Source organism: Cyprinus carpio, chromosome A5 (genome assembly GCF_018340385.1).
Source record: "Cyprinus carpio isolate SPL01 chromosome A5, ASM1834038v1, whole genome shotgun sequence".
NCBI lineage: Eukaryota > Metazoa > Chordata > Actinopteri > Cypriniformes > Cyprinidae > Cyprinus > Cyprinus carpio.
Genome location: NC_056576.1, coordinates 118,610 through 135,000, shown reverse-complemented (window position 1 = coordinate 135,000; position 16,391 = coordinate 118,610). Strand labels below are relative to the sequence as shown.

Genomic DNA, 16,391 nt, shown 5'->3' with positions numbered 1-16,391 from the left:
TAATATCTTTAAACAATATTTTATTTAAAAAAAGTGTGATATCCTGCACTTTATTTAACAAGGATATCTAGGGAATGGAAGCTAGCAATTGATTCAAACAGACACCGTTATCGGCGTCTAATTGTGGGCGTACAATTTCATATCAAGAGGCCACTGTGTGCTTTATATATACAAGAGCCCCTGTGCAATATTACTTAATGTAACTGCAGTAACTGCAGTGTAAAAGCATCATGCAAGTGCATTTTAAGAGCGTAAACTACACTTGAACGGAGCATCTGCTAAAGGTAATGCTGTAACTAACAGCTGAATCATGAGAACAAGAGCACACTGCTCAACTTAAATAGTGGTGACAGATCAAGGTGGTGAGGCTCAGTAACTGTGGTTTATATATCTTAAACACTTGAGATTGAACCTGCAACCCTTGATAACAGCCCAGATCTTATGTAATCTAATCAGACACTTATGTGCACAAGTAATCGACTAGTCAAGTACTCGTTCTGCACCAACTAGTTGACCACAAAAGCAGTACTTAAATTACAAAGCAATTTCTTTTCACTTTTACTTAAACTGTCATTTACGGCAGGGATGCATAATATTATTGGACTGATATCGGAAATGGGCGATAATAACTTTAAATGTAAATATCGGCATTGGCCTGATATGAAAAATTATGCCGCTTTTCTTAGAAACCTTCCATTCATCAAAGAATCCTGAAAAAAATGATTGTCTTCCACAAAAATATTAAGGAGCAAAACGGTTTACAAAATTGATATTGAAATATTTATTGAGCGCCAAATCTGCATATTAGAATGATTTCTGAAAGATCACGTGACACTGAAGAATGGAGTAATGGCTGCTGAAAATGCAACTTTGGCATCATAACAATAAACTGCATTTAAAAAAAAATGTAAAAAGAAAACAATTATTTTAAATTATAACAATATTTCACATATTACCATTTATATATACATGTATATTATTTCATTTTATCTATTATTATTTATTAGCGATAGATACTGAGTGCATAGTATACTGAGATATACTATATATATATATATAAAGCTTATTAATTTAAATGGCACAAATAAACTTACCTAAAAGAAAAATTAGATTAAATGTCAAGGGTAAAATAGGGCCAGAATATGGACCGTCTCATCTCTAACTTTTAGTAAGCAGGCCAGATCTTTATCTACTAAACTACACCTCCTCACACAAACAATACCATGGAACAAGCACTGGGTCAAAAATCTTCCACAAAAGAGACGGTCGAAATGAATGTGTTACACACACCCACACAATGTATGCAAGGAAGTCAGCGTGAGTCATTATGTGGAATTGCATATATGGGCTGGACCTCAGAGGTGATAATGCTCAGGACTAACACCTTCAACTACATACTGTAAACCCTGGTAACAAGCACACAAGCACACACTCACACAATGTGGAAAGGGATATGCACAGGAAAAGCCAAAAAGTTGCCTGCAAGGAAGGCTGTGTCTGTGTTTGTTTGAGCAAGTGTGTGTATGAGAGGGAGACAGACATAATGCATGAGGAAAAGACAGAGATAGATCAGTAGAAAAAACATGAGAAGACATTTATAGAAACAGAGAGACAAAAGACACAACAGCAACACTCTAGAACTTTATATTGTTACACAAAGCAGAGCACGAATTCTGAGTATGGGTCACCATACTTGGCTGAATGTCACGTAGTTTTCAGTTTTGTTTTGCAACTTTTTTAGGTAAAATTTCACCCTTGTGTGTGATGGAAAACAAGCAAGATCTGTGTATTGCACTGTGGGAGATGCTGCTTCAAACAACATCTCCAAATGCAAAACAAACTCAAAGGGAAACGTAGTATGTGGTGGTGATGGGTGGTACAAGCTAGGGCCAATGAGAGAGGGAGAAGAAAGGGCAGAAGAGAGGCACAGAGAAAGGAAAAAATTTAAGAAAAGCATTCTTACCTGGCATCTGCTTCACTGTAGTACTCTCTGGCTACAATGTCTTCAAACAGTTCACCTCCAGTCACCCTAAAACACAGGAAGTTCAGCCTGGCTATTTGCTAATTCAAACAGAATTCCTGTTCTAGTGCACGTCCCTTCCTCGAGCTCAGTTTCCATGGAGACGAGAATCCAATGTAAAAATTCTCCGGAAAGCTAGAACTGTGAAAACTAAGTGAAAGGTTTTTAAGATTCACACAGACGGCATGCCTTCGGGGAGCCACTTTTTTGTTGTTGTTGTTGCATATTTAATATCGCTGTTTTTCTAAAATATAATACACTTATTATCAACATGTTTTCTTACAAATTATAACTCATGAAGCCCATGTATTCTTAAAAGGATGGTTTGCGAAAAAAAATAAAAATTCATCAAATGGCTTTTGAAGACTTTGAATACAGCACTCCAGTGTTGTTACTGTAAAAATAAGCTATTAAAAATAGTTTACAGTCATTTAAATAAAGCTGAAATAAAATGAACTTAAAACAAACTTTCTAAAAAAATTCTAAAACCTAAACTGAAAACTGAAATGAAAATAAATTCAAACCAAAGGAAATATTAATTAAAAAAACTAATAAACATGACAAAAGCACATCAACACACTGAAACTAAAATTAAAATACAAAAAAAAAAAATGAAAATACAATAATAATTCAATTCAAATACTCTAATAGCATATAAATAATACTGAATGACAATACAGAACATGTGTCATATGTACTACATTAATTTGTTTATCATTTTTGGAGCTTGACAGCCACTAGTTAATATCCACTTTCATCAGAAAACAGCAGCCTGAATGACAGCTAGATGTTTTAAAGTCCTCTTGGTAATTTCCTACCTTCAAATTTGAAAAGTAATCATAATTACGCTGGGATGTATGTCCAATCAATCAAATTTTATTATCTACAGTATTCTTTCTGTCAAAGATACTTTATGAGCTTTATTGTAGTATACTGTAGTACAGCAAAATTAAGAACAAAGGAAATAGAGCTTCGGCAATTAGATGTATTTTAGGTGTGGAATTGACGCTTTATCAGTGTATTTTATCAGGTTTTTGCTGCCACATGAAATCCAGTTTTTCCATGCAAGCCAGTCACCGTATATAAACAGGTAAATGAGTAGTATTTTCTGGCAAATTGGATCACTGGTCTTCATAACCAGTACACAAAATGCATATAGACTATATTGTAAAATTAACATCAGCAATTACAACTTATTATGATCAATAACAATTTGTGCATGTGTCCTCATATCATAAATACAATCATTCCAACATGATCTGAAGGCTGCGTGCTCCTTTTGGGTTCATTCAGTGTTAAGTGACATGAACTATCCCTTTTAACAGTGCAGAAAAACAGAATGCTGATAAAAAGGCTTCAGAGGCACATAACATGAAGTATGAATCATTTTAAGCTGTGCTCTTCCTCATGTCAAAGCTAATTTGATGACAGGAAATGGAGGAACATTCTGACAAGAAGTGCACTGACACTTACAAATCAAAGAGTAGGTAGTGGAAGCCCTCCTCTGATATACTGTCATGCAGACGAACTGAAACAAAAACAGAGAATTGAAGTTAGATTTTATTGTGGCTGTCGGGACAAAATCACAACATCCACCTGATCTGAAAGTATGAGAATAATCAACTGTCAAAAACCCATTTAGAGTTTAAATGCTTAAAATGCTGTTTAATAATACACATGTCTCTGATTCTAATTGGTGGAGGTAAAGCTCACCGATATTGGGGTGTTTCAGCAGACGACAGATTCGAGCTTCCCGCTCGAGCTTCTGATGGTCTGAGGGTCAAACACAGAAAGTGTTGTAAGCAGAAATTATAAATCACGGAACGGTGTGATATCGGCTGTAAAAGAAACTCCCCAACAGTATGAATAGACTAATATTAAAATGCTGGTCGATACTGATAAGCCTTCTTTTATACTTACTTTGATGTTGAAGCTACATATACTGTACTAACACAATAAAATGCTAAAAAATGAAATAAATATTTTGTTAATCAATATTTCATTAATGTGAATTTAGGAATCATAAATTTACAATTTAAAGTATGAAACACAGATAATAATTTTGAGATCTGCTAAATCTAATCCAAATATAAAATAAAAACATGCATAATTACATTTATAATATCTGTTAATATATATCAGATACTGAATTGAATTAAATTAAATTAAATTAAAATCAATCTTTTAACTGACATGGTACCAATAAAGTGTGCATTTCAAATATCATAAAATTTTGGGTAGACTTTGAATAAACCAAGGTCAAAATAAGCAAAGCTTCATAGTCATCACATTGGTCCTAGCTCCAATATAGACTTACAGGCCATGTTTCCATTGATAATGACATAATCACAAACCTGATATGCCATTATGCTTTTTAATTACATCATCACTATTTCCTGTGTGTTGAGTGCTGAGCATTTGGCACAAAACCCTGAGAAGAGGCAGCAATCACAAACTATAAGCTTGTCACAGTTGCACTAAATCAACGTCATAGATCTCATTCAGTCTTCATAAAAGGGTCAGAATGGCCCAGAATTGAGGGTGGCTAGATAGAGACTCAGCAGAATGTTAAGATGTACACCTTCACTTTAACTCCAGATTAGATTTAAGGTTCAGACAGTGAAAACAAAGCTAATATCTAGGGGTATAACGGTTAAGATTGCTCATGGTTGGGTACGGTACGGTTCAGTACGTGCTATGTTCAGGGAAAAAAGACTATGGTCAAATAAAAATAAAGAAAATAATAAAAAATAATCAAACTAGATGCAACAGCACAAATAAACACAATAGAGCCAAAGATACAAATAAAATAAACAGTGTTTTTCAGGTGTTTCGGGTGTTTAACAGTAATTGCGGTACCGTAATATGTATTGTGGGTGATACAATAGAGCAAAGATACAAATAAAATAAACAGTGTTTTTCATATACTATTTTCATATACTGCACACACACACACACACACACACACACACACACACACACACACACACACACACACACACACACGATTCCAATCAGCTTATCTTTGTAAAATGGCACAGCTTCTTAAATCTTAGCTTCTTAGTCAGTCAGTCAGCATGTATTATGGTCTGCACTAATATAATTAACAGTGAACCTCTAAAATATAGGTCATGTATGAATTGAGTGATTAGAGCTTTAACTGATAACCAGGTATGATGCCATCTTGTCATTTTAACTGTTACACTGGGACTAGATGGTGCTGCTTAACTATTTTTGGTCATGAGGGTTCCTGAAAGAAAAAAAAAAAAAAGTAATACATCATATTAATTATTATTAATAGATAATACTACTACTAATTCTACTACCATACTAACAATAGGACAATGGCACTACAGATTGATGAGCTGCTGGGTTCATGAATATTAATCACGTTGGCTGCGTTCGGTCGAACTGATTTGCTGAAATCAAACAGGGATGTCATAGATCATTCCATACAATGAAATTGCCCTTTGCGCTCCGCTCAGCCCACTAGAAGAACCACATATCTTCTGCTTGTTAGAAAAAAGTTGAATAATTCTAAATGAACTCCATTTCTTTTAGACAGGAAAATACAACAAAATATAGTTTACATGTAGCGCGTCGAATTCAGCGTGGTAGATTATCTGGCTCTATCTCTTTGCATGTGAGAAACAACGCTATCAGCAAAGTGACGGCGAGTCATGTGCCTTCACACAGAGCGTCAAATTCAGGTGCGCTGTTCTTGTGTGTGTGTTGATCTGTTGAAATTGAAGTTTGATTGTTGGGGTTGGATTGTTGTGGAGTGATAATCTGGTGTTCTCAGCCAGTGTTCAGCGTGTGAAAATATATCTGTGTAGCCTCGAACACACAACCTGGCGAGTTAAATCTAAGAATTCATTAGGCCAATGGCTAACATTAGACCAATTTGGTCGCATAATGCGAGGATTACTGCAATATGAGGTTGATTGTATTTTTTCATTTCGTTGAATATATGTTTACACTCCTTACAAATATATAATCTAAATTTCTTCTGATCAGGCACCTCAGTCCTACATTGATCTATACGTTCTTCATGAGCTATCTGTATCTATTTAACAAACCTCTGGAAGGTCATGGTTGTTGAAAAGCACTCAACTAGCCCATCTGGACAGACAATGCACTGACTAGGCTGTTAACTACAATAATGATGATGAGTTACTATAAGAGTGGAATAAATGCTCCCTTCTTGAAAATCAACAGAGAAAATCAAGAGAGATGGGGCACTAAAACCTCATCAAGCCCAAGATGATGAAGGTGACCCAAAACGTGTGTCTTAAGCTTATAATTCATGCAGAAGCGTGTCTAATGTTTCAGCAAACTGATATGCAGCACAAAAAGCCTCAGATGTGATAAAATAAACTAAACCCAACAGCACACACACAATTAAAAATCAGCTTTCATTGATGACAGACACAGACAGCTTTGCGGCTTAATATTCTAACTGACACTCATGGGCACTATGTCACACAGTGACATAGGGAGTGGCATATGAAGAGTCAATTAGCCTGTGTTCTTCTCATTTAATCATGTTCCACCTTTACCTATTGTTCAGTATTTTATTGTCCCTATTCTCAGCCATGCCATATTTTAAGATTTAAAGGGGTGTTATTATGCTTTTTCACTTTTTCAACTCTAGTTAGTCTGTAATGTTGCTGTTTGAGCATAAAAAAAGATCCGCAAAGTTACAAGCTCAAAGTTCACTTCAAAAGGAGATATTTTATTTAACAGAAATCACTTTTCAAAAACTGCAACGAACAACTCGTTTGGACTACAACGCATATTTTCCGGGATTTGTGACGAATGGGACGAGACCTGGTTGATCTGCACTAGAGAAAGGCAATGAGTGTTATCACTTTGTCGGAGACATGCTAGTTTTCCCAAGACAGACGAACTTAAGAGTGGTTACAATCATCCGGGTTTAAATCGTGCTCAAATTGATTTGATTTTGAAGCAGTATTTACACTGAAGCTGGCAGGTGGCTATGGTAAGGACTGTGACATTTCCCGACCAGGTGCTGAGTGCTACCAGTCACAACACACACTGGCCCAGCTAACCAATCACAGCACATTTCGTATTTCAGAAGGCAGGCCTTCATTTGATGCATGAACTATTCGAGTCGTTCATGCCAGACTGGGGAGAGAGGTGTTGTAATAATGTAAAATATTGTGAAAAATAATGTGTTTTTCGAACAACTTAGTGTGAGAGCCTGTTCAGTACACCCCCAAAACAAATTTCAAGACTTTGTAAAAGAGCATAATAGGGGCCCCTTAAACAGCTTGGCACTGCTTTGTCTTACTCCTAACCCCTATCACAGAGACAGGCTTCTCGATTGGCTATTGGCCGGCTCTGGAATCCCGCCCCTTTTGTCTGTCGCTGAGGCTGATGTGCATTGACCTTAAGCTCAGCTGCTGGGCATTCTCCGAGTTGTACACATACTCCTGAAGCTGTCGCAACACTAGAACGCCAACACCAAACACTGTCAACCCAGCTATGGAGCTTCCGCTGGAGCTAATGAGTCCCCGCAGAAGCATGCTAACTAAAAACTGTCTTCCATACCACATTTACATAATACCCTTAAACCACTACACACTTCCCTGACAAAATATGCAAAACTGTCAAAGTTGACATCTAGCAAATTAGTGTTTCCCCTGGGGGGGGGGGCTCAGAATTCTTTTAATAAGGGTTAAATTAAATTTTATTAATCAAAAACTTCATTTCCCATAAAGGTAATCTAATTAACAATAAAATTCATGAAACTTAAATAATGTTTTTAATTAACAATAGTTGTAACATCCGTATATTTATAACTCAAAGTTAACTTCACTTTTGTTTAGCCATAGCATTTCTGTGTGTATATGGTAAATATTTTATTGACGCCAATTATTGAAGCCGCTAAAATCACTGCTATTTTAGCAATCAGTAGGGGGCAAGTAAGTTGCGCAAGCATAAAACAAATTACATTTTATTCTTACAACAGCATTATGATTTTTTGCTCAGAAATTCTGTTGTTTATTTACATTTTTTAAGGCTAAAACATTCATTTAATCTATTTTTTAAGTAATGAAAATTAAACAAATTAAATTTTTTGGAAAATAAAGGTAATTTAATATTACAATTAAAACATTGAAGAAATATTGTATGATTATTCCTTAAAAATAAGGTTTTAATAATTTTAGTAGTAGTTGTAGCAGCCTATTACGTATATTCTACTGAACAATAGTAATATATTTTTGCCGCAATGCCTTCAAATTAAACCGAACTTTAATTTCGCCGGGTTGCCATGAATGCCTTTACATTTCTGTGTGTATATGGTATGAGGATAGTTTTACTCAAATGAAAGGTCAAATGCTCATGAAGTGACTTTCATAGCAGTTCTGGAGAGTTAACCCGACATGTTGTTCATGTATTTATTTCCTCATTTAGGGAGACAGCAGACGCTAAAATCACTGCTAGCGTCACACGCGCTTCAGTCATTATTATTACAAGAAGTAAACAAAACCGCACGTATGCGCCATTCATTAACACAGAGACACACAGCGTGCATTGATATTTAAATAGTCTTTTTGCGGCTTAATATTTACAAATACAAGTGGAAGTGCGCACGTGTGTGTGTGTGTGTGTGTGCAGGTTGTGCGCGGTGGTGTGTGCACGGGCGCACTCATCGGCGAAACTCCGCTGTGTGTAAAACAAAAGAGCTATCGCGACCATAACTTCCGTAGAGGAGGCAAACCGTAAATGACATGCCGTTGTGTAAATAAGATGTTTGAAAAAAAAGAAACAAGGTATAGACCGACCTGTTCTATCGAAAGGTAACTTTAAATGACTTCTTTTGGGAATAGGGCACTATAAGAGAAAATATGATTTAAATTAAATAAAAGTAAACTTGACTTTCGGGGGGGGGGGCCTTATAAAATGGCAGGGGAAACACTGTCTAGTCAACTAAATGATCTTTAAGTTGGCATTAAATGGACATTCGCTCTACTTTCTAAACGCGTGTTATTGATCTTACTGTGAATGATTAATCTAATGATTTAGTCCGCTTAAACCCCGCCCATTCTTACAATCCACTTCAGCCGGTCTGACTCCATTCAGTCAACAACTGGTGGACTGAACCAAGTCATTGCAGATATTTCTTTGTTGTTGCTGTTTGATTAATATTAAGAAAGTGCTGTCACATTAATAGAATGCACTGATCCAGTACATTCAGCCGGCTATGTCTGCTATAGGATACTTACCAAGACGGGCATTTTGACATAATTTTGTGTGAATTTGTCCATTTAAACACAATACTTAAGAGTGAGCTTAATATTTGAGCACGTTCTGAGGTGCGGGTTTGTATGCTTTGGATGAGCGCACGCACAAATATTCTCATGCGTGCGAGCTCATGTCCTCTGGCTCTTAAATGTTTAAACTGGCAAAGCTTACATGAGTTTAGTTTAAACAGATATCAACGTGTGCTGTTCAGGTCTCACCTGTGCGCACGAGCTATCAGCAACCGGGTGATAATGGTATAAATGATGCTCATATTCCAGCATACGGCATTCATATTGGACAAGAGTGAATGGTTTGTCCACGTTTTTTTTTCTTCTTCATTGCTGTGAAAAGCCACAATTTGCATCCATCAATAAACATACATTAGCCGAACCCTGTTTTTTTTTTACGTGTTATTTATAGCAAACCATTTTACAGATGCGTTGTCAGATTTAAGTTGAACTGTGGTCCTAGTGCGTGCCGAACCGTGCCCGGAGAACCGTACGGTTCGTTTTTTTTCCGTGAACCGTTCCATCTCTATTAAATATCCAACTTTTTTTGAGATGATTGTACAGTGCAAAGTGCACAACAAACTATACAAACTAAACTGCAACATGCTTAAAATATAAAAACTAAGAATAATTAGTGCAAGATAAACCAGTAGACTAATCGATGGTTGGACAAATAGACTATTACTGTGACGCATCGCTAATGGGTCTTATTACAAACCACATCTCATGAACTTATTTGCTCATTTTTTCCAGGGTCACGTCCGTCTCTCTGGGTCAGATGAGAGTCCCGTGCTCCAGACATGTAACTATGTTAATTCTCTGTTTCTCTTTCACGTACGCGCACACACACACACACACACACACACACACACACACACACACACACAAAGCTGCCAAGTGCCAAAGGTGCTTTCACTGTCAGACCTCTCTTTATGTCTTTCTCTCAAACAGTCATTCACGATGATTCCTTATCGCTCTCTCTCACACACACAGCTCTCTCTCTCCCACACATTCGCTTTCTGTATATCTAGGTCACATTCTCAGAGTAACTCTCAGCCTAAAGACAGTCATTCCTAATCTACACGACGCACCACAGCACTATATTTTGTCAAATAAATGTCAAACTGAACACTGTAAACATTTATCATCCTATACTTGCTTTTTGTGACAAAATGGTACAATAACACAAAGCTACAAAAAAAGAAAAATGAGAGATGATGAATGAGAGAGAGAGAATTCAAGCATTTAAAATAATCACATTGACCCTTATGGATGGTACTGTATATGAAACCATGTCACAATGCAAAAACAAGAAAACAAACACACACACACACAAACACACACACAACACAACACACACAAAAAAAAAAAAAAAAAAGAAAAATATGAAATGGAGATAATATTGACTGGTTTTATTATTGATAGTTTTTTTTGTATACTAGTATTTTATCACTTAACAGACTAATCTTACTAATCTACAGTACATTCCCAACCTTAATTTGATTTCCTCTGACCACGCAAGCAGAAAGCAATGTGTCTCTCCACACAAGCTGTATTTAGAAGGTTGCTGGGCCTATTTTAAAATGTTTTTCAGTGCCTGTGGAATCAAGTACATGTCAAGTGCTTGTTCTCCACATTACACATTCTCACCATAATGACCACACAGCTAAAGGGACATGATGAGGATGACACTTTGGCAAAGCAATTGCTGGCTTCAAGTTTCAGGAGGGAGGACAAAAGGGCATAAAAAGATTCACACCCCTCAACAGCGGGATGGCGTAAAAACTGAAAATCTCTTTCTGCCATTCCAGTGTAGTTTCTGTCTCATTACCATGGTGTTTGGATCTGCCTTTGGCACTGACAGTTACCATGGAAGCAGATTTAAATATAGTTATCAGCATGTTGTAGAACTTTGAGTGTTCTTTGAATGTTCTGTAACTAAATTTCTAAGCATGCATTCCTACTGGTACCATAGTATCCTTTGATGTAAATACTACAATATATGAAAATGGTAAATTTTTTCAGTACCATACTACATATAAAAGTACCATACCATTACCATCTACCATCACTGCACATAGTGAAGTTGGAATAAACTGGAAATTCATCATCCATTTTCTACATGCATCTTAAAGCTCTTACTGTGAACAATTCATTCATGCACGTTTCATATTTTCTTTTTAATCAAAATGTCATAACTGATGGATAGTGCCAAGTTCCCTTAATACATTTTTTCTTTTTCAATAATCCATTTCTCTCAGAAGTATGTCACAATACAGAAGAATACATTGGTAACCTTGCAACTTTAAACCATGTTTTACCATGTTGTATATTAGTTGTAAAATTGTTCCTAGAATTAAAACCCATCCATTATAATGTTACGAAAAAGAAAAACATTTTCAGGAATTGACTAACCTCTCGCGGAGAGTTTTTTGGTGTTGATAATTTTGGCGGCGTATTCTTGGCCCGTGCTCAACTTCACACATCGTCGCACTACTGAAAACGCTCCCCTGTGATAAAAGACAAATTAATGGAGACTTTACATAAATAGACCTGACAATATAATAGCAACATAGCCATAATAATTCTACATGTTGACAGTGAAGTTTCTGTTGTATGAAAATTCAAATTCAAAACACCAGACAGACTGCCTCAAACCCTGGCAGTGTGTGTGGTGTTTTTTCTGAAATTTCAGGAGGGAATAAACAGAAACAAAGAGAGTAAGATAATGGTTCCCCATGTTAAACACAGCAGATTATTTATTCATCGCAAACATCCCTGCATCACATGATCACACTGTATGACTCTTTTGCAGAAATGGCTGTTCGACTGTGAAGGCTGACGTCACTAAAACGAGAGCTAATTCTGGCGGCCTGTATTAATAATATACTCAACTGGATTTGTGTTATAGGAATAAAACAGCAGAGTAGGTTTGTCATGTTTAATAGGTTTTCACATCTTATGGCAAGAAAGACGACTGGCCCTAAAACAAAATCTTTGCAAAATCTACATTTATGCAATAATGCAAACACTGTGATGTAGCTGAATTTTGCATCTCTTCATACTCATCTTTTTGTCATCATACATAGGTTGGAATAAAATTCATTGTATAGGCAGTATTGCACAAATATGCTGAAACACATTTAGGTAGGTAGGGCTACATGATTTGGAGGAAATTCATCAAATTGCGATTTTTCTGATATATAAAGTGATTGCAATTTTCAATAACAGCAACAATTTTACAAATTAATAATAATAAAAAAATACTAATTTATAATAATATAATACATTTAAAAATAATATTAGACTGTTACAACAGTGTAACTATTCCCAAAAGTTATATTTTTTATATTATTATATATGGACGCTATATGATACTTTGAAAATATATGGGTTTATATATATATAAATACTTGTTATATAATATCTGATATATACCATATGTATCAAACAGTAGCACTATATTGTATATACATTTTTAACCCAAAACTTTTGAAAGTATGTCACAGCAGCGTCCAGTCTGTTATTTTAAGAAACACAAAACTGTTCGGCCAATCATAGCAGTGGCCGTTTACTTGTGAGTCTTTGAATGCGAGCCCCCGCCTATAAAAACAGACTTTGTTGCAGAGAGGCTCCAAAACAGGATAGAAATCAGCCCATTACTTCTATATTTGATTAATTTTTAATGTAAAAATCACCCAACATTATAAGTGTGAAACCTTATAAAATAATTTGAAAAAAAAAAAAAAAATGCAGTAATTTGACCCCTTTAACTCTAGTTAAAAATATCATATTTAAGAAAATACTATAATACTTTTATTTACAGTACTAATATTAATATTTATTTTCAAATGTTAAATCATCAAGCTTTAATTTTGGCAGAAAATTCCAGGGAGCCATTAAAGCTTCTCTTTTGTTGACAACAGGCATTATAAGCACTTCGCATTACAATTTTTTAGAGCAGCTGCAGAATTTGCTGTGAATCAAGCCACTCTGAGACAAAATACCAGATCATAAGCTGTTAGCGAGTAAATGAACACAGCGCTGTGCTTCCCTCTGAAATGCTCTGCACATACATTGAATGTAATTGCCGGCCATTCCAATTTCATAATTCTATTAAATGGCAGCCTTATATGTGGGTCTGTTAGAAAGTACACTAAAAGGTGAAGGGTGTAATTTTTACGGTGTGTAAATCAGCCAGAAATCACCATTGCCCCTTACTTTACTTTCTTAATATGTCCCTTATCTTAGTGTGAAAAATCCATTGGTGGCATCAAAAAATACATTAGAAAAAAGTCATCAGACATCATATAAAAAATTAAAAAAAAACTTTTAAAGATCTCAAAACCACTGCCAATCATGTCAGCGGTCATCTCTAGGCAGTATTTAACAAACTGTAGTCACCCGTAAGTGCTCTTCAATGGGGCCTGTTTTTGTCAGGCCAGTTAAAGCCCTTAGTGTCTATTACAGTGATTTATAAGAACTGGATGTGTGTGTGTGTGTGTTTTTGTGTGAGACACAAAGACTGCAGTTCCTCGTCTACAAGCACCTCTCCCTGCATTACTGGGATGACTGGAGCTACAGGGTAGAAGAGAGACATATAAACACACAGGTCACATGCGATTCTGTGCTACGATGTGCTGTCAGAGGTCATGTGCGATAATATCAGCAATTCAGCATATTTCTGCTGATTTGAGCAGCAGTGCGCAATCTGAATGTTGTTTTTCTGCTAGACCTCAGGCCTAAGGGGAGATGCGACCTTCATCAAATGTTCTTGCTCTGCTGCCCCTTCAGATCCGTGAAAGCATCACTAAATCCTTGCTGTTCATTTCCTCTTCCTCACTATCTCACATAAACAATCAATTCCCGTAACACTTGATTCCCAGGGAGAATTTTGCATAACCTCTACATTCAATCCCATTCTAAAAAAAAAGAGATGGTTGAGAACGAGAAAAGAGATAACGATGCACTAACTATCCAAACTCAGATTAAAGGAAGTAATACTTTTACACATAAACAATATGTCTCGTGGTAAACAATGCATTATTTTGACGGTTCTAACAAAGAATGATTTTTTGAATGATAATAATGTAAGCATATGAAATAGGCCATCGTTGTAGTAGCAGTTTTTTTTTCCAATTGTGCTTTTCGCGAAAATAAATCCGATTCAAGAACCGAAAGAACCGATTCTAAATAACGATTCAATGATTCTATTAGGCCATTAATCACGTCTTCCCTGAGATTCCTGCGTGGCATTTTTACAGCTCAAAAACATTTAAATAGTCTCTGTATCTCACCTCCTCATAATTCAAAGTGTTTAAGCTCTTAAAAGTTACTTACAGCCTGAAAATATATTGAATTTGCTATCCTAAAATTCGAAATCAATTGAACCTCTTGGCAGAAAACGTTTTTACACAAATGGAATTTTCGAATCTGTGATCAACCTGTTTTTGACGTAAAACATATTTCCAGTAGGTTTTATTTGTTCATATTTCTGCTACTGAAGTAAAGTTCGCCTCAAGTTGCAAGTATTCTATCAGTTCACTCCAAATGCAGAGACAAACGAGTTCATTTTAGAAGCTTTGCACCGATTCTGTCAGATTCGTGAACAAATAGTTCAGACCGGTTTGTGAACCGGATCAACCGATTCCTTTAAGGATTCCGAATCAACGATCGATTAGTTCACGAATCGGACATCGCAATATCATAGCCTACATACAGTATTTATAGTAAAGCACCAAGATGTTGATTATGTGGAAATGTCAAATACAGCCCCGAGCAAACTGCCACTAGATTTTGCTCTTGCATTTCTACTTTTACATCTAATGATCATGGAATATCTGCTTGAGGGGCGTTGCACTAATCAATATTTTGTTTCATCTGCAGTAAGTGGGTTGTTTTGAAATCATAATAGAGGGTCTGAGTGGTGGTCAACGGTTCTTGGCAGGACTTGCGTGTGTCTATCTCCTCCCTCTGTCAGGGCACTTTTATCGGGGCACCACCACTCCTCGCGCTTGCTGTCAGTTTTGGTAACCCTGCCCAAATATCATCATGCAATCTTCATGCAGGACAGTTCCACACATGCACAACCGTTAACCTCGTGATACTCACTTGCCCAGCTCCTCGTACAGCTGATATTCGTCCGTGAAGCGCGTACATGTAGTCGTGGCCATGTCTTCCCGTCTCGGACTCGGACACGTTTTAAGAATTAAAAATCGTCCTTGATTCAGCGAGCTAGAGCGTCCTAGATATTCACCTCGATTTTGCGCTCAAAAAAAGCCTGATATGTCTTGTAATGACAGGTTTATGGTTGAGTAGGGTAGCGTGTACGCTGACGGCGGGCGTCCTCACCCCCGCGCTGTGCTCCAATCGCCTGCCTTCAAAATAGACTGCGAGAGCGCGCTGACAGCTGACTCAAGCTCGCCACCTATCGGCGCGTGCAGAACTAGCGTGCGTGGGCGCGCAGCTGGGTTACTGTTATTGTAACTCCAAATAGGGACAAACCATGAGGGGGGCTATTTGTATTTCGATGAGCTCTTACGTAATCGTGATAGCGTCGTGTAAACCAACATAAAAATAAATAAAGCACCGATATCAGACGAAAATAAAATATTAAATTCATGCAAACATCGTGAATTTAACATTTCGAAAATTATAAAATATACACTTTTTAAAGTTCATTTTAATTCATTCATTTAATTGTATTTTAAATATTGTATTTCTGTTTTTTTTATCCTGTTTCATACTCTGATTTGTGAAGCACTATGAACTCCATTATATGTAAGGCTCTATGTACAAATAAAGTGTATTATTGTTCATTTTTATATTGATAGGACCATAATGTTGTCTTTTGCATTGACAAGTATAAATGGAATTTATTTTGAAATAATTTTGAATGGGTGGTGACTGGCATGGTTTTTGTTGGCTTTCACTAACCTTTTACATGTATATGGAATACACAAAGTTATCTTTTGCAATAAAAAAGATGAAATGGTCAGATGCATTAAAAAAAAAAGTTATCTTTTTATATATATATATATTTTAGCTAATAGGTCCATTATGTTTACATTGCTCATTTGGTTCTGTGTGTG

At 36.3% G+C, this 16,391-nt stretch overlaps 1 protein-coding gene across 1 annotated transcript in view; it reads right to left on the bottom strand.

The window, feature by feature from the left end:
• The window catches only part of LOC109064328 (calcium/calmodulin-dependent protein kinase type II subunit beta-like), a 49,866-nt gene extending 34,160 nt beyond the window's left edge, over positions 1-15,706 (bottom strand). Inside the window, exons 1-5 of the mRNA XM_042757179.1 lie at positions 15,412-15,706; positions 11,716-11,810; positions 3,734-3,793; positions 3,494-3,548; positions 1,964-2,029 (exon numbers count right to left, since the gene is read on the bottom strand). Coding sequence (XP_042613113.1) covers positions 1,964-2,029; positions 3,494-3,548; positions 3,734-3,793; positions 11,716-11,810; positions 15,412-15,473 — 338 coding nt within the window. The 5' untranslated portion in view covers positions 15,474-15,706. The remainder of the gene's footprint in view (positions 1-1,963; positions 2,030-3,493; positions 3,549-3,733; positions 3,794-11,715; positions 11,811-15,411) is intronic.
• Positions 15,707-16,391: the final 685 nt, after the last annotated feature.